Source organism: Callorhinus ursinus, unplaced genomic scaffold, assembly GCF_003265705.2.
Source record: "Callorhinus ursinus isolate GAN/ISIS: 27379988/994484 unplaced genomic scaffold, GSC_fseal_2.0 scaffold25, whole genome shotgun sequence".
Classification (NCBI taxonomy): domain Eukaryota; kingdom Metazoa; phylum Chordata; class Mammalia; order Carnivora; family Otariidae; genus Callorhinus; species Callorhinus ursinus.
This window is the reverse complement of record NW_027397087.1, coordinates 24544108-24566680: the sequence shown is the minus strand read 5'-3', so window position 1 is coordinate 24566680 and position 22573 is coordinate 24544108. Positions and strand designations below refer to the sequence as shown.

General features: G+C 37.1%; 1 protein-coding gene, 1 long non-coding RNA gene and 1 pseudogene across 11 annotated transcripts in view; 1 reads left to right on the top strand and 2 right to left on the bottom strand.

Annotated features, from left to right (window-relative positions):
* Positions 1 to 3998, top strand: part of LOC112832800 (uncharacterized) — a 28600-nt gene extending 24602 nt beyond the window's left edge. The window contains exon 5 of the long non-coding RNA XR_012373637.1: positions 2935 to 3998. This is a non-coding gene — a long non-coding RNA (uncharacterized lncRNA). The remainder of the gene's footprint in view (positions 1 to 2934) is intronic.
* The window catches only part of LOC112832848 (ATP synthase peripheral stalk subunit d, mitochondrial pseudogene), a 407341-nt pseudogene that overhangs the window by 133458 nt on the left and 251310 nt on the right, over positions 1 to 22573 (bottom strand).
* RNF111 (ring finger protein 111) overlaps positions 1 to 22573 on the bottom strand; it is a 121891-nt gene that overhangs the window by 14144 nt on the left and 85174 nt on the right. For 7 of the 10 annotated variants that reach the window (XM_073877088.1, XM_025883577.2, XM_025883578.2 and 4 more), the window contains exons 3-7: positions 20247 to 20373; positions 16259 to 16422; positions 12623 to 12817; positions 5746 to 6065; positions 1178 to 1436 (exon numbers count right to left, since the gene is read on the bottom strand). In XM_073877088.1, the coding sequence (XP_073733189.1) occupies positions 1178 to 1436; positions 5746 to 6065; positions 12623 to 12817; positions 16259 to 16422; positions 20247 to 20373 (1065 nt within the window). The remainder of the gene's footprint in view (positions 1 to 1177; positions 1437 to 5745; positions 6066 to 12622; positions 12818 to 16258; positions 16423 to 20246; positions 20374 to 22573) is intronic. The other 3 variants (XM_025883570.2, XM_025883574.2, XM_025883576.2) reach the window with 1 other exon arrangement.

Genomic DNA, 22573 nt, shown 5'->3' with positions numbered 1-22573 from the left:
TTTTTACAATGTACACAAGTTACTTTAATAATAAAAGTAAAACAAGTTTAAATCATAAAACACTTCTTTATTAAGGCATTTAAAAAGAAATGCACTCACTTATAAACTGCTTCAATATATTATGGGGGGGAGGCAAAAAACCACACATTTTGAGTTCCTAATAAAAGACAATCAATTAAAGATCACTATCAATAGCTATCACAAAACAGCCTGTACAGCAGAATTTGCCCATTGGTCAATGCTTTGCAAAAACTGTTCCAAAACCTGTTTTCTAACTTATACTTTATATCTTAAGTTGTATTATTGAAAAGGTAAATGATATTATCCCAAGGTTTCACTGTACACATTCTGGGTTGACTCCAGCTATATCTGCAAGACCCAGATTTTTTAAATTCTAGGGATGGAAAGAAATCTAATGAGATATTATATAACTGAAAATTATCCCTTGCATGCAATCAGAAAAAAAGCAAATGTCCTTGCCAACCTCCTAGTGTACTCCTGGTATGAATTTTCAGTGATGAAAACATCACAGTATTAATTAAGTTTCTCATTTGATTATTAGCCTATAATGTAACAAAGTAGTAAATATGTATTACACAGCCTAAGAGCACTTCTCACTTCTTATGATACTCACAGATCTCACAGATTTCAATTTCTTTAGAAAAACCATGTCTGACTTTAATTGCCTGCATCAAAATGAAGAGATAAACCTTTTCGCAATCAGCCAAGCTTTCTGCGCATACCTCATGCCTTTCTCTCGTATGCTTCAGCTGACCTTCAGAATCCTTGGTCAAAATTTACTTTCTTGTGCCTAACAATGACTACTAAACTTTCAAACTGTCTGTTACTCCTAAAGGATAAATCTCAATCCCTTAGGGTTTTCTTTTATAGGAATCTAAGGTGCCATTCAATGTAGTTCAAGTTCATATATTAAAATATAAAAGAGACAAAATATAATACTTTTTATTTCCCTGACCTTTTTAAACAACATCTGTCTTTTCTACCTTAGAAGATTGTTTTGGGAATGTGGGGTGAGGAGAGGACAAAATGGAAAAAATATACCCCACTCTTAGGCCAAGGAAATACTAAAAATTTATGAATCAGGATTATTGAAAGGTTATTTCATGGAGGAATGTACAATGCCTCTAAGTTCTCTGCCTGTTAAATTTATACTTACAAGGAGGTGGCATATAATGTCGACATGATGACAGTGAGGCTTGTGGAGGGGGCTGGGGCTGGGGCTGCGCAACCATGCTTGATCCAAAACCATCTATTGATAATGGCTGACTCGGGGCGGCAGCAGCAGCCTGATGGCCAAAGATTGCAGCTCGGGAAGAAGAAACAGGGCAGCAGGGGTCAAATGCAGATGCTCCGTGAAAACCACCACTTCCATGACTTCTGATACCATTGTTGCTCAGGTCTACTGGCAATGCCTGCTGTATAAAGAGGAACTATAAATCTTTCTAAAGTTTGGTCAAAACACCGTTTCATGTTATATTAGAAAAGTACTCCGGGCGCCTGGGTGGCTCAGTTGGTTAAGCGACTGCCTTCGGCTCAGGTCATGATCCTGGAGTCCCGGGATCGAGTCCCGCATCGGGCTCCCTGCTCAGCAGGGAGTCTGCTTCTCCCTCTGACCCTCTTCCTTCTCGTGCTCTCTATCTCTCATTCTCTCTCTCTCAAATAAATAAATAAAATCTTAAAAAAAAAAAAAGAAAAGTACTCCAATTGCAATCTAGAAAAATATAATCTCTAAATTAAAATTTAAAAAATAGTGAAATTTTTAGTATGAAGACCTATTCAGCACCAAAAAAATACTATGTGTATCTTGGATTATAAGAATTGTAGTGATTATATATTTAAAATCTATAATCAGTTTTTAAAAATCAAGCATAAAATCATGCTACAAGATGAACAAAAGTTAATTTATATATTATTTCAAGGTCTATTTCTCTTTCATTATCTAGATCTTAGGGAGAAAGAAACTTCCAAATCAGAGTTCCATATTCTTCTTTACCCCCAAATTTTATTAATTTAGGACTCCTTTGGAAAACACACAGTCAAACCACTGAAAAGATTAGGATTCTAGGTAAAAACTTCCTGTCCTGTTTCTAAACTGTATTCAGCAAGCATTCAACTGAAACTCTAACAATACAGACATTATCCAAGATAGCAAACAGTGTATCATTATTCAAGATGAAGCATGAGCTAGCTTTGCCTCCTAACCTTTGCATTTACAAAAAAATTAGAAATATGATTTTAGGGAAGGTCCATTTACTCAGTTGGAAAATAAACCAAAGAATCTAGATTCCATGTCTACTCGTCAGTAATTAAGTTTATTCCCCATAAGCATTTTGAAAAGTTCTAAGTGAAACATTTCACTCCATCACAAACTATTCCAGAGCAGATTACAAAAACAGAACTGCTTCTTTGTATTCTTAAGTGATTTAAATACAAGTCTTTGCTTAGTGTTCAGTATAGCTGTAATTTTAAACATGTGATTAAAGAAAATAAGAATTAAAAAAATAATTTGATGCTATATATGAATTTATATGCAAGAATTGTTCCATACTAAAAGCTGAGGAGCTGAAGATGAAGAAGCTAGGGAAATGCATTATTAGAGGCCCAGGTCACCCAGCAGTCCCTGCAGGAACCACTGTGGTCTCCATACTTCCAATGGACTCCAGGTTCGAGGGGTAACAGAAACAAAAGGAATTCTGAATGCTAAAAGGAAAGGAGGATGATGGCATGGAAGCTGTGGGAAGATGAAAAAGAACTTCTTTCTTCTTCTAGATCATGTATCTACAATCCATTAAGCAAATGTCTGGCCTCTTTGAGTTGACAAATACAATGTATGTCACTCAATTTGAGTAATAAGGTTTAAGAACAATATTGTAAGACTGTGAATTTGTATCTCCTTCCTATTTTCCTATTTAGGCTAAGACTTGGCAAATGGACTGGATTATCAACATACTATGAAGTTGAGCAAATTTCCTATCTTTTTCTCCAGTCAGTGATTAAGAACACTCCCAGAGAGTGAGTAAAGTAGGGTGCGTGTCCTCCTAGAAGAAACTGGGGCTAAAGTTAAAAGTAAAGAATAAAAAGAGAAGGGAGAAAAACCAAGAAAGAGAAGCCTCTTCATAATTCCAACAGTTCACTCAATTCTTACTCTAAAAGAAAAAGAGAGGGTAAGCAAGATCAGTACAGAAATGGCAAGTACTGGGGTGCCTGGGTGGCTCAGTCTTTAAGTGTCTGCCTTCAGCATGGGTCACATGATCCCAGCATCCTGGGATCAAGCCCCGAATCGGGCTCCCTGCTCAGCGGGAAGCCTGCTTCTCCCTCTCCCAGCCCCTTGCTGTATCTCACTATATCTCTCACTGTCAAATAAATAAATTCTTAAAAAGACAGTATTAAAAAAATAAATAAATGCAAAGGGTGTGTGACTGATTATTCAAAATGAAGCATGAGCTAGCTCTGCCTCATAACCTTTCCATTTATAAGTATTACTTTACAAAGATCCTAAGTAATGCATAATGCTAACTGAACTATTCTCTCAAAAGAGAAAGCTACATCCAAAGGAGTATAGTAAGGGCTACAGAGTATCAAGTGACTACTGCACCTTCTCTGTTATCAGGCCGAATCCTCCCCAACCGTTTTCTGCCCACCCACAATCTGACACTAATCATAACACATCTACACAATCACAAATCCTCAGATCAGTTTGCTTCTCCTACTCCTCAACTTCCTGCTGTGCCCACACAGGTCTCAACTGGAGACTGACATTATCTCATGAGCATGTGGCTGATTTCAGAGTCCTCCAATGCTATATGAGTCTCAAACTGTTCATATTGTTAAAGCTTCACTCTGTTCTCCTTCATACCCATTATCACCACTGACTGCCTGATCCTGTTGATTTTCCTCAAGTTTTGTGTGCAGTCCAAATATACCTACTTAGGGCGCCTGGGTGGCTCAGTTGGTTAAGCGACTGCCTTCGGCTCAGGTCATGATCCTGGAGTCCCAGGATCAAGTCCAGCGTCGGGCTCCCTGCTCAGCAGGGAGTCTGCTTCTCCCTCTGACCCCTCCCCCCTCTCATGTGCTCTCTCTCAAATAAATAAAATCTTAAAAAAAAAAAACCAAATACATCTACTTAGCAATAAGTGAAAAGATTACATTTGTTTTACAGTGAACAAAATTAGAAGAGATTCTACCTATAATTAACTCACTCAGGTTAAAAGAAAATGTTGCATACACACTTGATCTTTCAAACTATTATTTTATTAGTTCAACAACAATATTCTGTAAACAAAAACCCCACATTTTCGTAGCTCTTATTCAAGAATGTGGGAGAAGTCAGCAAATCCACTTCTTCACCATTTTCCTATGTACTTCTAAACCCTCTCTTTCAGCTCATATTTTTAGTGAAAAAAAATTTTGCTTCTAAGCAGGGCCTTACATTCAGTCCACTAAAAAGTTTTTTCTTGATGCTTCCTCATACCCAAGAGGCAGAACAGGTTTAGATTATCAGTAGATGTTAATACTTACAACTGTTAGGACAACCAAAACAGTCTAACATCTATTTGATCATATTTCCTATTAAACTCTTTCAAATTTACTCTTGAGAACAGCAGCTTGTCTTTTGTTTGGTTTTAAGGGAACATCCCTCTTTCTTAATAATTTTTACCTGTCAGATCCAGAAGAGATAACCATCAAAATTTAAAAAGATGAAGCCAGTACTTTAGGAAATGTCAGGGGATACAGAAAAGCAGTTGCTCTGAATTTTCTTTTTGACTATTTTCTAGTATGTCAGTTATAGTTTTACCTTGAAATTATGTTTTGTTTTTCAAAGTATGTACCTACCGAGGTTATGTCACAATTTTAGAGATGATACAGCAAAAGTTAAAATAGCATGTAATACATGACTTTCATTTATTCCACATGATCACCAATACTTTATTATTATTTGACATTTCAAGCATTCATCAATAATATCAACTAAATTACTTAATTATAATTTTGTTACTGATACTTCAATTCCCAATGAACTAAAAACCTCATCTGCTCCTGAGAAACTATGTCACTGGTTTGTATCTGAGAAGGCAGTTTGTTTTTAGATGAGTGGAGATACAGGCAGCTCCAGAGAAAAAGGTAGAGGGTAAAAGACTAAGAAAATTTCCCAATTTCTCATCAATCAGGTTGACAGTGCAATTTCAACACTGTGAAATAAAATTCCAAAGATCAGATTCACCTGTATTTAACTAAAAACACCAAAAACCATTTCAGAATTAAAAAAACAGTATCACTTCTAATTTTCTACATCCCAGGCCTTCTGAGTTAGTTGTAATTAACTTAGACTATCAGAAAATCCTAGAGAATAAAAAAAAAAAATCACAGACCACTAAACTGGGCCACTTTTGCAAGGGCAACAAGAATGATTTATTTAGTATATAAAATTCAGCATTAGGGTTCTTTTTCTTTTTCTTCCTGAACCAAGCACAATTTTTTTTTTAAGATTTTATTTATTTGACAGAGAGAGACAGAGCGAAGAGAGGGAACACAAGCAGGGGGATTGGGAGAGGGAGAAGCAGGCTTCCTGATGAGCAGGGAGCCCGATGCGGGACTCGATCCCAGGACTCTGGGATCATGACCTGAGCCAAAAGCAGACGCTTAACGACTGAGCCACCCAGGCGCCCTACAAGCACAATTTTTAAAAACTAAGAAAAAGAAAAAAGAAAACCTCATTCCACATACCTGGTCATGATAGCTGGTACCAGAACTACTGTTGGCTCCACACGGTGCTTGTACTTGTGGAGGTCTTTCCACAGGGCAAGAAGGATCACTAAAGGAGGGAGAAACTGGGACAGGCGGGTGGGGAGTATGATGGTGGTGGTGATGATGCTGAAAATGGTGGCCATGCTGCTGAAAGCAACTTGTGTGTGGATGTCCTAATGCATGGTGATTCTGTGATGACCCTCCACATGGTGAGTGCTGCGGACAGCAGGAAGGTAATCTTGGCATTGCAGGAGGGCCAGTTTCTGTTACAGCACTAGATGAAGTTCTCCTTGAGTCATCTTGAAACAAACAAAAATGCACAGAACAATCAAATGATCAAATATCACTGTGTAAAAAATAGGGACTGTGTATAAATAAGTAAATAAAGAATTGTTTAGTAAATTCAAATCTCTGTAAATAAGAATGTGATAGCACCATATTCTTAACATGCATGTCACATAATTTTGGGCAGTTATCTTCACTGGGATTTTCCTGAAAGCCTAAATTCCTCAGGAGGCTCATATTTACTACGATGGTGTCTTTTTGTAAATTTTTTTAAGTTTTATTTATTTAAGTAATATCTACACCCAACGTGGGGCTTGAACTCACCTCCAACTGGGCCAGCCAGGCACCCCTACCATGATGTTTAAATGGCCCAGTCAGTTGGAGCGAGCAACTCCAGTACCACTATTCTGGCCCTATTTCTGGAGTAACCAAGACCAGGGATACCCTGATTCTATTTGGGTCACAGAACCTAACCAATCTCTTCTGGGCCAATGGACTGATTATGAATATTCTAGTTATTCACAAATAATACAAAAATCCAACTCAAACTGGCTGAAATATTAAAGGAATTTACAGGCTCACATAAATGAATCTGGGTGGGGTGCTTCAGGTTCTGGTTGTTGTATCTGATTGCAGCAAACCTCCCTGTAATTTCCCTGTGTCTGCCCTCCAATACATGTTCTATCCTGCCTTTCCTGATTCTCTTCTGGGCAAGGTCTGTGATCTAAACCCTGTTAGGCTGTATCTCCATTCTAAATCTCTTTACGTTGTTTTTTCCCCAAGCTCCTAGTCTGTCCTATTTGGGCTAATTTCTTGTACTCTTTTGTAAAGGTTCTTAACCTTGGAACTAGAATTCAGGAATCTGTGAACTTGGATGGAAAAAAATTACTAATTTTTACTAATTTCTAATTGCCTCCTGGAATTAATAGTACCTTGTTAGCACCAGTTGAGAGGTTAAATATTATAAGTAACTTGTAACAACAACAACAAAAAAGTTGACAAGGTATTTACTTTTATTTTTTTTAAGCTCCCTCTCTTAAGATTTATTTATTTGAGGAGGGGGTGCGCAGAGGGAGGGAGAGAGGGAGAGAGAGAGAATCTCCAGGAGACTCCTCACTGAGCGTGGAGCCTAACCACAACCCTGAGATCATGACCTCAGCTGAAATCAAGAGTTGGACACCTAACAGACTGAGCCACCCAGGGACCCCAACGTGTTTACCTTTAAAACATAAATTATAGCAGATCCAAAGTCAGTTCTATAATTATGTCACTTTCATTCATTTGCATTCTAATTTTCTTAAATAACCTGGACAAAGTTACAAGTAGCTTATCAGGAAGAGACTATGATCAACAGCCTATCTTTGCTATGCTGAATCAAACATTAATTATTTTCCATATGCTGTAATATTTGTAGCAATAACTATTATAGTAGCTTTACTTCTGGCAACATTTTCAGGGTTTTACCTCAGCTCCCATAACAAAGTGTTGCACAAATGAGTATCATTTATTATGTTACTTCATAAAAAATGATCAAAAACCTCTGGAACACTAAATCCATTCAGTGGGTAGACTAAATGACGTTCATAGTTCCTTCCAATTCAGATGCTTTAATTATACAAATCCAGCTATTTGAGGATTATGTGTAACTCTGAAATGTAGGACGGGGGGCTCCTGGGTGGCTCAGTTGGTTAAGTGTCTGCCTAGCGCTCAGGTCTTGCGAGATCAAGTCCCACATCAGGCTCCCTGCTTAGCGGGGAGTCTGCTTCTCCTTCTCCGTTTGCCTTTCCCTGCCACCCACCCCCCTGCTTATGCGCTCGCTCTTTCACTCTGTCTCAAATAAAAATCTTAAAAAAATAAAAAATGACAAAAATAAAATAAAATGTAGGAGTGTGTAAGCAGAGCAAAAGATCTGTGGACTAATAAGGCTGTGAATGAAGTGACAGATATCATACTTATTTGTTGAGAAAGAATTTGCCCTCTTTGTCTTCAAATATTCCTAATACAAAAATCAGAGTGAGAGAAGAGGAAGCATTACTATATGAACAGCTGAACAAATATTTAAAAGGTCCTATCACTAACAGTGTGGCCTCAAAAAGACTGATCTTATAGTTCTACTTCTTAGGGTACAGTTTTGGCTTCCAATTAAATCAATAATCTATTTGCCTAGAGTGCAGAACCTCTTTGTTCCTTAAACAGGCTAGCAACCCAAAGTAAAGGCAACTGAATCTCCTCTTGTTCCAGAGTTAATGACCAAGGAAAACTGCCATAAATTAGAAGTGAAATACAAATACCTACCCGAGCAAATAAAACACTTCCTTTTAATTAGAATTAGCCCACAGAGTGTCCACTAAAAATGAGACAATAACAAACCTGCACCAGAGAAATTAATTCCATTGCCCAGTGACATAAAGCTGGTTAAAGTACTTTCATTGTAATTCTAGCAGGATTATTGAGATGTATTCACGCATCTATCCATTCATTTGGCAAGTCTTACACATAATAATGGTAATGGTAAAGGATCTACAAAAGGCACTGGAAAATACAATGGTGAAAACGAAAGTCCCGGCTTTTTTTTTTTTCCCCCCCCTTAAAGTAGGCTCCATGCCCAGCCTGGAGCCCAATAGGGAACTTGAACTCATGACCCTGAGATCAAGACCTGAGCTGATATCAAGAGTTGGATGCTTAACCGACTAAGCCACCCAGGCACCCCAAAAGTCCTGACCTTTAAAATAACTTATGATGTTGTCTGCCTCTCTTGTTTTATCTCTGGCAACTAGAAACAGGCCTGCATAATGTAGGTGGTTCAATAAGCTGTTGCTAAATATAAATTAACCTCACAAGGGAAAAGAGGCATGCATGGAGCTAAGTGCTAAGAAGAGAAAAACTTGATCTTTAGTTCTGTCAAGGAGATCATTGTCATCAAGTATGGACAAAATTTGAGATATAAATCAACCAGCATGAGAACAGAAGCACTGGGTTCTAATGTAGTATAGGGCAATGTTGTGCCCCAGGGAATATCTGGCAACACCTGGAGATACTTTTGGTTGTCACAACTCGAGAGGAAGTGGTACTACTGATATTTAGTAGATAGAGGCCAAAAATGCTGCTAAATATTCTACCATGCACAGGGTAGCCCCCCATACAAAGAACTGTGCAGCACAAAGACAACAGTGTCAAGAATGAGAAATAAAGGAAGAGTACAGGCATAAAGGAGGAGAGAGTATAGGCTCCAAGCCAGGCTTCCTAGGTCTGAATACTTATTCCATTATCATATAACCATGGGCAAGTTACTTCACCTATAAAATAAGAAAAGTAATAGAATCTGCCTTGTAAGTTATTACAAAAATCAGTTAATGTAGGTAAATCATACACCAATATTATGAGCTCAACAGATGTTAGCTATTATTATCCACTAGAACGTTAGTTCTGTTAGGGAAGAAAATTTATGTTTTCTTCCCACTGCCTAGAACAGTGCCTGATTTATAGTGTGCAATCAATATTTAAATAAATGAATATATAAGATATTATGCATGGATAAAGCAAGGAGCACATAGAAAGAGAGATGATGAGCTGCCTGGGGCATGTTGAGTTGGAGGTGACCGCAGAATGTTCCAGAGATTTCCAACAGGCAGCTGGATATGAAAATTTAAAACAAAGAGAGGGCTCTGAAAACACAAATGGAAGGTCACTGGCATACTGGTGGTAGCTGAAAACACACGCAGTTATGAGATGGGCCAGTGAGAAAGGATAAGAATAGAGTCCTTGGAGAAAACACAGATGACAAGAAGATTACTGCCAGACTTTTCAACACGTTCGCTTTGACAGGAGTCAGAAGCAAGTTAAAGGAAGGAGTTTAAGGTACAGAAGATCCACTTCAGTGTACAAGACTTAACACAAATGTACACATGCACACTAAGGGAATGGAACAAGCAAAGATGCTGAGAAGGTAACTGTTAAAGCAAGGTCAAGAACACAAGAAGGACAACAGGTAGAGCACCAATAAAGGGACTGGAAAGAACAGAAAGGAGTTAAAAGACCAGGAGTCAGGAGAGAAGGATAAGTATAAAAGTTTTCATGGAAGCGTTGGAAGTTAATGAATGCTTAAGAACCTTCATTTACTTTTTATTTACTTTTCCCTGGAGGAATCAAAGTCTTGAGGAGAATGAGAGAATTTTGGAATAGCCACTAAGGGGAAAGAAAGAGAATTAAATGAGATACATCACACTATGGCAACTTATTACCAAAAGCCCAAGATTAGATACCATAAATTCATGAGGCACCAATCTGCTTGGTTCTATAATTTTGACCAGCCCCATCTAAAAACCTGGATAGGAGTGATGCTTGATGGCTTGAGTGATTCAAGGTTGGAAATATGCAAGAAGGTATAAAGTAAGGACAGGATGTGAAGAAAATAGGAGACTGATGTTCTACAGAGTCTTAGCAGGAAATGAAGTCAGGAGAACTGAGTGCCCCTAATGTCATATGAGTACCTGTATGTGCTTCTATTAGGTTTATACAGAGGAACAATCTGGCCTGGAACAAGGTTCTCCTAAGTCTAGAGAAACACAACACAAGCAAGTCTATCCCAAAGGTAGTCGTCAATATAGGTAAAGTAGTATTATGAGAAAACCATTCAGACAGTGAAGTCACTACCCCAGATACTAAATGTGAATTCTGAGGGACCAAGAATCTTAAAAAAATAAGTAAATAAAAGCTTTGTACGTGTCACATAAAATCTAGACAAGATGAGAGTATATAAAGCTACCAGGAGAAAAAAGTAAATAAGAAGAGTTCAAATCTTTGCCTCAAAGATTATTATTGGCTTTGAAAGTATTTAACTTCCAGATTTCTTCATTTCTGAAATGGGAAGAGTAATATTAGTAACAAGGAAATGTTTAAGAATTAAATAATAATACATAAAATAACATATAAGACAATAGGGTACTCAGGAAAGAGTGTACACTCAAAAAATGAAATAAAAATTAGCCCATTTCATTTCTTTTTTTTACAGAGAGAGACACAGCGATGGAGGGAACACAAGCAGGGGGAGTGGGAGAGGGAGAAGCAGGCTTCCCGCTGAGCAGGGAGCCTGATGTGGGGCTCGATCCCAGGACTCTGGAATCATGACCTGAGCAGAAGGCAGGCGCTTAATGACTGAGCCACCCAGGCGCCCCAGCCCATTTCATTTCTCCCTACATTTTATTTTCAAAGAATACGGTATTTAAAAGACATCTTTGGGAAACCTCCTTGGACTTTGGATTCTACTCTCAATTTTCCACAAAGGTGAGGCCTAAATCCAGCCACAAGAAGACTTCCTAATCTGCTCAATAGAAGCTATAGTGATATTTTAAGAATTAAATAAGATACTATTAAAAGTAAAAAATGGGGGCGCCTGGGTGGCTCAGTCATTAAGCGTCTGCCTTTGGCTCATGTCATGATCCCGGGGTCCTGGGATCGAGCCCCGCACTGGGCTCCCTGCTCCGCAGGAAGCCTGCTTCTCCCTCTCCCACTCCCCCTGCTTGTGTTCCCGCTCTCACTGTATCTCTCTCTGTCAAATAAATAAATAAAATCTTTAAAATAAATAAATAAATAATCTCAGGTAAGAGCTGAAACACTTAAAACATAGGAGGTTTTAAAACATATCTTTGTGATCCTGGGTTAGGAAATGGCTTCTTAGATATGACAGCAAAAAAAAAAACAAACAAAAAAATTGAGAAAATGGACATCATCAAACTTTTTAAAAAATTCCCATCCTCATTTTCAATTCTTTTGGGGACACACCTAGGAGTGAGACTGTAGGTCATAGGGTAACTATGGTTTAACTTTTTGAGGACCCGCCAAAATGTTCTCCATAGCAGCTGCAGCATTTTATATTTTATATTCCCACCAGATGTTCATTAGGGTTCCAATTCCTCTACATTCTTGTCAACACTGGTTATTTTCTGATTTCCTGTTCTTTGGTTTTGTTTTGTTTTGTTTGAATAATAGACATCCTGGTAAGGATAAAGTAGTGCTTCACTGTGATTCTGATTTACATTTCTCTAATAACTAATGATGCTGTTTTCATGTCCTTCTTGATCAACTGAGTATCTTCTTTGAAAAAATACCTATGCAAATTCTTTGCCCATTTTTAAACTGGGGTATCTGTCTTTTTATTGTTGAGCTATGTAAGCTCTTTATATAGCCTGGATACTAGACCCTTATCAGATATATGATTTTCAAGTATTTTTCTCCCATTCTGTAGGCTGTCTTTTCACTTTCTTGATAATGTCTTTTGATGTACAAAAGTTTTAAATTTTGATGAAGTTTAATTTACCTATTTTTTCTTTTGTTATTATGCTTTTAGTCAGCCATTTAATTCTCGCTGATCTCTTTCAGTTGAGCTATGATACTTTGGTAATATATAGCACACAAACTCAAATATGAAATCATAGTCTAATTCTGAAGAGACTACTTTGCTCACATACAGTTTATTCTAAGAATATGCTCTTGCTAATATAGCTAAAATCTTAAAATCAATACTTTTTCTAACAAGAGTAATGAAAGAGTCCTCCCCCATTTTATTACATACCTCCTATAGAAGTACCAGTCATACTATTGCTTGTAAGAGTAGCTGAAGTCTCTGACACTGTGGAGGGTTGGCTACCAGTGACAGCTGAAGCAGTATCAGAGGCCTGCTCAGAGGTAGATGGATTTGAATTGTTAATGGAAGTGCTTGTGGTTTGTGATTCCATTCTTGCAGAAGTGGTTGGTACTACAGTAGGTTCTACAAAATACAAAATGTTTATTTAGCATTTCAAAATATATTAGGAGATAGGTTATATTTTAATTCAAGGTAACATTTTTATAATTATTTAAACAAACTTGGAAAATAACTCTCTAATAAGCACAATATATAATTTAAAAACTTTCATAAAGCTAGCTGCAACATTAAAATGACATGTAACTAAAATAGGATTACTGCATTTTTTTTTTTAAGATTTTATTTATTTGACAGAGACAGAGATAGTGAGAGCAGGAACACAAGCAGTGGGAGTGGGAGAGGGAGAAGCAGGCTTCCCGCCGAGCAGGGAGCCTGACGTGGGACTCCATCCCAGGACCCTGGGACCATGACCTGAGCAGAAAGCAGACGCTTAATGACTGAGCCACCCAGGCGCCCTATGATTACTGCATTTAAAAAAATCCAACACATATGTATATTCCAGTAATTCAGGTGATTATCACAGTTTTTTGGGTAACAACTATGTAAATTTTCTGATCACAAAGAAAACAATGAGAAAAGGAAAAGTATAAGTCTCTTTATATTATTGTCATACACACTGTCACAGGCTGTCAGAACAATATTAGAAATTACACTTTCCCTGGTACAGAATGGATTCTAGAGTCAGACTGCTTGGATAAGCAATTCTGATTTCACCACTGACACTACAGTCATGGATAACTTACTTAACCACTCTCCATTTCCTCATCTGTAGAATTGGGAAATACAGAATTTTCTTCACACAACTATTGTTAGGATGAACTGAGGTCACACATTCAAAGCACTCTGTATAATGATTTATATACAGTAACCACTTAAATATTAGCTATGACTTTTAAACCTGTTTTAATCTTTTTTACAGGTTTTGTATGTTTTCAAAAAAATTTTTGCAAATATAAATATTCATCAGTGTATTCTAATAAAATTTGTAGAAAGTAAAAGAAATTTCAGGCAGACCTCGACTTATGTACAAGTTCACTTTAGACTCTAATTATAAAATAGTTGTTTAAAAAGATTAAGTCTGTCCAAAGAATAGTCACAACAATTGGATCAGAAAAGGGACTCTCTTAATGTGATACAGAATGAAAGGACAAACTATTGTATACAATGCAGTGCTCTAAGCTGAAACACAAATAGTCCCTGTTGATCTCCATGGGACAATGTACTTTGGACGCTTAAACAAATATATTTGCTTAAACATAAAAAGCGGAAGGAAGAACCTCTGTTTATTTGCAAATGCTATATCTCAGTTTCTCAACCTTAGCAGTACTGATATTTTGGGTTGGGTGATTCTTGGCTAGGGATGGGAATCAGGGTAGGGGCATGGCTGTCCTGTGCATCGTAGGATGTTTATAGCAGCATCCTGGGCCTCTACCCATTAAATATTAGTAGTACCGCCCCACAACTCTAAGAACCAAAAATGTCTATAGATATTGCCAACTCTCTTCTGGGGCACAAAATGGTCACCACTTAAGAACTACTGGTCTAACTGACATACTTAGTATTTTGGACTTATTTTTAATAAGATAGATGTTTTCCACCGAGAGAAACTAGCAGAGAGATAGGGCATCTACAGATCCCTGGGATATTTACAACTCACTAAAAATATTCTGGTTGAACTAATTCCAGTGGGTTAAAAGACTACTCTGTCACCTTCTCCTACTTACTGGCTGACAGATGTCCCAGGGGAAAATACAGTTTCCAAAGTAGTAATCCTAAATAAATTAACTCTGAGAAATCTCTAATCCATCCCTAATATAAAAATCACTGTTTTACAGATAAAAACTGAGATACGGTTGAATGAAATGGAGACAGTGGGAATAAATTATCTCTTCATGAACATCCTAATTCCAAAGTAGTGATACTCTGAAAGTTATGATCATCCAAGCTGCAAACAATCCATGTAAGAGCTGACTGCAGAAGGCCTGTAACTCTACCTTATGTATCCTTTCCCCAATTTATAGTTAACAAATTCAAATATGGCTCATCATCTTCCTTTAAGGAAATTATGACTGACCATTTCCTTCTAAGATGTAACTAATACCTGAAGGTAATTCTCAATATGTGGGGAAATTCACATATGTATTCACATACTCATACATGCTACCACTTTCCTTAATCCCTATTTTCCAACTCTAGCTTTATTTTCTTAGTTGCGTGGACATAGTTATAAGCTGAAAGAAAACACTAAACTGAGCAGCACAAAAGGTACCAGTAATATTACAAGATAACATACTTTTTTTTTTAAAGATTTTATTTATTTATTGAGAGAGAGAGAATGGTAGAGAGAAAGCATGAGAGGGAAGAAGGTCAGAGGGAGAAGCAGACTCCCCACTGAGCAGGGAGCCCGATGCGGGACTCGATCCTGGGACTCCAGGATCATGACCTGAGCCGAAGGCAGTCGCTTAACCAACTGAGCCACCCAGGCACCCGAAGATAACATACTTTTAAAAGTAACTTCCACATTTCTTTTTTTTTTAAGTAGGCTCCATGCCTAGTGTGGAGCCCAACATGGGGCTTGAACTCACGACCATGAGATTGAGCCCTGAGCTGGGATCAAGAGTCAGTCACTTAACCAACTGAGCCACCCAGGTGCCCCCAATTTCGACACTGCGAATAACCAATATTTATTATATAAATTCAAGTTATACTGCTTTTCTGTTGCATTGAAAAAGTGTCATTTCTATTTTTCATAGCAAAGTTAAAGTATGACAATAATATTATAAATGAAAGTAATAGGTAAGTCTGAGGGTAGAGCAAACTACCACTTGTAAAAGTATTCTTTTTTTTTCGGGCACCTGGGTGGCTCAGTAGGTTTAATGTCTGCCTTCAGCTCAGGTCATGATCCCAGGGTCCTGGGATCGAGCCCCGCACTGGGCTCCCTGCTCAGTGGAGAGTCTGCTTCTCCCCCTCCCTCTGCCCCATCCCTACTCATGTTCTCTCTCTCCTCTCTCTCTCAAATAATAAATAAGATCTTTAAGAAAAAAAAAAAAAAAAGTATTTTTTTCCCTAAGAAAATAACTACCGAGCAATGAAACAAGAGAAAGAATTTTAAGCACAAGTTACAAACTGAGGCTGTTATATCAATTAAAAAATAAGACTTGGGGGGGCACCTGGGTGGTTCAGTCATTAAGCATCTGCCTTTGGCTCAGGTTATGATCCCAGAGTCCTGGGACAGATAGAGCCCCGCTGTCTCTGCTCAGCAGGAAGCCTGCTTCTCCCTCTCCCACTCTCCCTCTTGTGTTCCCTCTCTCACTGTCTCTCTCTGTCAAATAAATAAATAATCTTTAAAAAAAGAAAGAAAAAGAAGACTGGGATATCTGACAATTTTCCTGTAGTTTAACAATGTTACCAGGAAGCAGTTAGGACTTTCATTATAGGAGTTTCAAAGATATTTGATTTTATTAATTCTCTTCATAATTCTATACTGTTACTCATCCAACTTACCATCTTCATCAACAGTAAGGTCCACAACTTCTGCTGCACTTTGCCTCAAGGGTTGTATAACAGTAGAAATCCTACTACGGTTCCGTGGCTCCTGTGGCCGACTTGTATGAGAATTTGAACCTTGGCTCCAATGAGATCTGGAGTGTCCAAGAGTTGAACGAGACCTTAAATGACATCAATATTAAATTAGTTAATACAAAAAAAGAACAAAAATTTGTTACCCAAGAAATCATAAGCCTTTCTTACAAAATACGTTGTACAGTTTCTTCTCCAAAGAAATAATGGTAATAGAATTAAAAATTATGCCTGGCATTTAATAAAACATTTGCTGAATGAAATGTTCAACAACATGTTCACCAACCAACTGACCGAAGAATATGAAAAATGGTATGTCACACCAATCACTGGTATAAAATATGCAACTCTTGGTTTTGGCTCAGGTCATGATATCAGGGTTGTGAGATCAGGCCCCGAGTTGGGCTCTACAATCAGCATGGAGTCTCTCTGCCTGGGTGGCTTGGTCAGTTAGGCGCCTGACTTTGGCTCAGATCATGATTTCAGGGTCCTTGGATTGAGCCCCAGGTCAGGCTCTGCACTTAGCAGGGAGGTCTGGTTGTCCCTCTCCCTCTCCACCCGGCTCATGCTCTCTCATATAAATAAAATCTTAAAAAAAACTCTGCCTCTCCCCACCATGCACACTCTCTCTCTAAAATAAATAAATAAATCTTAAAAAAAGAAAAAATAATGCTGCTCTCTTTTCAATGGTTATTTTGAATACCCACCTGGGTTGTAATCATGTATTTACATTTTCTTTAATATCTAAAATTATTCACCATAGGTAAAGTAACAAAAACATCAGCACCCTAAACATTAAATAATACCCACATGAGCCTGTATGTTTAGTCCAGACTGGATTTGCAAAACATGGTTTTGAGAGGCCTAAACAAAGTAAATTTTTGGTATTGTCCTAAAAAATATTCAAGGCACCAGAGATTTCCTAGGATCAGGTAAGGATAGTTGCAGCTAGTTTATTAGTTTGGTAGTCATAAGAAATAGCACTTGTTTGAGCCACTTCATGCTTTTAAAGCATGTAACCACAAACCCTCAACACCTAACACTCATGTCATCATCTTTTATTATGTGTGTGGTGCTATACTGCACTAAATTATTTAAAAATTTTTTAAGAATTCACTGTAATAATCTGAACTAAGGGTATGGAAGGACATTATATAGAATATGCAGTCCTAAGGATCCAGGAGAAAAATAAGTCTGTTCTAGAAAGGTGGGGCTTGAGCGCCTGAGTGGTTCAGTCAGTTAAACATCTGCCTTCGGCTCAGGTCGTGATCCCGGGGTCCAAGGATTTAGCCTCATGTCAGGCTCCTTGCTCAATAAAAAAAATAAAATCTTTAAAAAAAAACAGAAAGATGGGGCTTATGAAGTTGGTTTTTCCTCTTGCCCAAACTGAATGTAAAAATCCTTAGAAGCTTATTATTTAGGGGCGTCTGGCTAGCTCAGTTGGAAAAACGTGTGACTCTTGATCTTGGGGTAGTGAGTTCAAGCCCCAAAATGGGTGTAGAGATTACTAAAAAAAAAAAATAAACTTTAAGAAAAAAAAAGATGTTTATTGTCAGCATGTATGGAAAGAGTGAACTAGATCCATTAATATGCAGACATCAGGGATGTGAGCTCAACCACTCAGAAAAGACCCAGGCTGAAAATGACCTCAACAAGTGTAGATAGAGCCTAAGAATTTAGAAAGAAGCTCAAATTCTAAAATGAAATTCTCAAGTAAATATGAGTATAAAGGTTAATTCCAGAGACATAGTAAAAAGGAAAAAAAAAAAAAAAGACAATGTGCATTCCAGGAAAAACTATGTAGACTGAGGCATGACAGTAAACAAATGTCTCAGAATGAAATGGTTTTGGTGTGGAGAGAGATCACTATTTAAATTTCTTGAGAAACCAAGAGCCTATAGTGAGACTGAATAGTCTATTATTTCTGGGAAGCTCTTAATAGCTGCAGAAAGTTCCAGGTCCACTTTGCAGTTTATGAAACCTTCAAGAATGTCATAACTCCAAATTTATGCTGAATGAAGCACCAACAAACCTGGTGTATGAGGAACAGTTTCACAGGAGCCTTAGTCGTTCCTGTGATTTGTAGCAACTGTCAAATCCTGAAACTAAAGAATGTGAAACAAAATGCATTCTCTCTTTTTAAAAAAAAAAAAAGATTTTTAAGCAATCTCAACACACAATGTGGAGTTCAAACCCACAAGTCTGAGATCAAAGATGCAACACTCCATTGACTGAGCCAGCCAGGTACCCGTGGATGCATTCTCTCTTAGAGAGGAAAGGCCAAGAGCCAGCTAAACAGTGACAAGTTAATATCCCATGTAACAATAAGGAAAATAAATAGGGGTTCATGAGCACTGTGTGTCTTTTTTAAGATCACTATCCATTACTATGGTAAACGTATCTACTTGAACATTAAGCACCTCCGTGACAAAAAAGATCTCCAGTTCCACAAAGACAGGTCCCTCATTTCAGCAATTCTTGTAGCTCATAAAAACTGAGTCAGTGTTGTACCAAGCACTATGCACAGTCACAGGATAACTGTGGCACCTACTATGGAGTATCAATTTTCCTCAGAGCCTAGGAAAATCATTTAAAACTTAAATGGATATATTACAGAGTGCTCTCTTCCATGCCATTAGAAGTTGCACTCCAATGGAAAAGTACAAATGGAGAAGCACCTTCTAGGTATGTTTATAACATGCTTCCAAAATAAGAAAATTTTTAAAATAAGTAACACAAATTAAAACACCATGAGCATATGCATATCTCAATTCCTTCCAACACAAAAATTAAGGTTCCTCCATAGATTAGTTTGGTATACCAAATGGAATAAAGGAACACCTCACTGCTTCTCTCACCAGTATTTGTAATCATCTAAAGCACAAGATGAACACTGTTAGGGTTTTTTTTCCTCTCTCTCTCTTTTTTTTTTTTTTTTGGTCAAAGTGACTCACAAAAGGGCGATGTTATTTACAGTTATTTATTAAAAGAAATGAGAATTTTTCATTCATTTTTTAGTACGGGGCTTATATGAAATTACTGAGTGAAGGACAACAGCATTGTAAAAATATGTTTTATACTAGGTTGCCCTCTAATAGCATAAACTTCAATGGTATCAATGAGATCCTGAAACAGATTGTAACAAAAAAGAATATTTCGACATTGGGGAGGGTATTTGTTGTGGTGAGCCCTGTGTACTAAGATTGATGAATCACAGACCTATACCCCTGAAACAAATAATATATGTTAATAATTTAAAAAAAGGAATACTTCAACATCAATACTCCTTAATATTTTTCAACACTTTATGTTTTATTCACATCTAAATGTCAAAGAAGTTCATGAACTCTCTGAATCATAAAACAAAATTTTGGAAAGCACTAAGTAAAATTATTGTTTATCTACAGCAGTAACTCTTAACTCTCATTGTACACTTGCAGTGCTTAAAAAATACTGATCCCCAAGATTCTGGTTCTGCTCATCTGGGATATGATCCAGAGAACAGTTTTATCTTTACTTTATAATCTTCCCAGGTGAGTCTAATGCAACCTGGTTTGAAAACCACTAACCTGGTATGTGCTCAAATGAGGTCTCCAAAAAAAGGGTAAAAGAATGTAAATATCCACAGCACAGATATGTTCAAATATTTGTATTTAAAACTTCACATAGGGGCGGCGCCTGAGTGGCTCAGTCGGTTAAGCCTCTGACACTTGATTTCAGCTACTCAGGTCATGATCTCAGAGTCCTGGGATCAAGTCCCACGTGGGGTTCTGTGCTTGGCACAGAGCCTGCTTCTCCCTCTCCCTCTGCTCCTTCCCCCTACTTGCTTGCTCGCTCACTCTTTCAAATAAATAAATAAAATCTTAAAAAAAAAAAAAAACCTTCCATATACAACTAGGAATTAAAATCATACCGATAGCTTTCTCCAACTGTTACAATCTCCACCTCACTGTCAGTTGAGGTAACATTAATTTCTTCGTTGGCAGTGACCTGGGGAGTGGAGGAAGCTTCTATCACCACAACATCTTCATCAATACTTCCTGGAAACAGAAAGGAAAACATTTTAAACTGACAAAAACTTTTTACTTTGACTTTGAAGGCTATGAAATTCATTATAAAACTAAAAATCTTACCTGTCAAAATGAAAGTTTTTTTAAAAAACAGAGTTAAACACACATAGTGAAAATAGTACTTACTCTCTTAATCTATGTCTTCATATGTTTATTTCCTTTATGATTTTTGTTTGTTATTTACAACTTTTAGTGATTTCCATATTTATTTGTATGATCTTATATAGATATATTAATCCTGTAATATCTAAAGGTATTAAGATCTTATATATTTATATTCCATAATAACCCTTTAATATCTAAAATAAAGATACTACATTTGCTGTATGTTTTACCCAAGAGTTTCGTTTTTTTGTTAAACAAGATATGGTATTCTTTTATGAATACAAAGTAATTTTTGGTTTTACTATGAAATCTGTCATTTTTTGGTATATGTTCTTTTCTAAATTATTCTAAGTTTGGAAAGGGCATCCTTATTGGAAGGATAGATACATGTACTCAGTTCAATGTATTTCCTTAATTATTTCATCTGGAACTAACTTTTGTTTAAGGCATTAGGTAAGATTATAAATAGAATCCGGCCCTGTCTCTCCATGGCTAACTAGTTATCCCCAAACCATTTACTGAAAAATCCTTTCTTTCCTCCCATTAAGTTTTGATAACTCCCTTAAATATTCTTACATGTTTGAGGTTGTATTTTAATGCCATCTATTTATCCCCTTTGACAAAGATCCTTCTATCAGGGAATTCTATTTTTTAAAACAGCTTCTCTAAGGTATAACTTTCATACTTTAAAATTCACATTTTGTCTCAAGGAGATATTATACACCCATGCTCATAGCCAATAGGTGAAAACAACACAAATGTCCATCAATGGATGAATAAACAAAATACTGTATATGCACACAATGGAGTATTATTCAGCCTTAAAAAAAGAACTCCTATCACATGCTACAACATGAACAAATCTTCAGGACATTATGCTATAAGTAAAATAACCCAGTCACAAAACAATTTTAAAATACTGTATGATTCCACTTATGTGTGGATCTAAAGCAGTCAAATTCATAAAGAAAGTAGAGTGGTAGCTACTAGCACTGAGGGGAGAGGGGAAAGATAGTTATTTAATGAGTATGGAGTTTCAAACTGCAAGAGGAAAAAGTTCTGGAGATCTGTTTCACAACAATGTGGATTTACTTAATACTACTGAAATGTATACTTAAAAACGGTTAAGATGGTAAAAAAATAAATAAATAAAAATCATGTTCCATTTCTTCTCTTGCTATATTTTTCACAAATCTGGTACTGAATGTCTTCTTTTTTTAACCTTATTTTTAAAAACATTCCTCTCTGTTCATTACTATTACCTGTCACCGTAAAGGTTGCCAAGAGTTTACAAGTCATGTTTTTAATAAGAATTTCCCCATACGAATGCTGAGAGCTAAAAATTTCACCCATTTTAAGTGCACATTTCACTGGTTTTAGTAAATTTATAGAACACAACCATCACCTCAATCCAATTTTAGAACATTTCCAACACCCTTAAAAGATCCTGTGTTTCAGTCAATCATCATCTCTCCATGCCCATTCCTACATTCCTACAACTGACCTAAATTTTGTCATTATGGATTGGTTTGTATTTTCGTTCTGTATCAATATGGAGTCATACATTATATACACTTTTGTGTCTGGATTTTTCATTCAGTGAAATATTCATTCATGATTTACTCATGCAGCTGTGTGTATCAATAGTTCATTCTTTTTTATTATTGAATGGTATCCTATCATATGAATATATCACAATTTGTTTATCCATACTTCTGTTGATGGACATCTGGATTTTTCTCATTTTTGGCTATTACAAATAAAGCCGCTATGAACATTAATCTGCCTGGGTTTCTCTCTCCCTCTCCCGAGCACAGAGGGGGAGGGGCAGGAGGGAGAGAGAGAGAAAATCTCCAGCAGCCAGCTCACCTCGGAGTGAGGAGCCTGACATGGAACTCAAGCCCTCAACCCTGACATCATGACCTGAGCCACCCAGGCTCCACAACTTTTCATTTTCTTAATGGTGTCTTTTGAAGCATAAAAGTCTTTAAGTTTGATGAAATCCAAATTAGCAATTTCTTTTATGCATGATGCTTTTGGTGACACATTTAAGAAATCTCTGCCT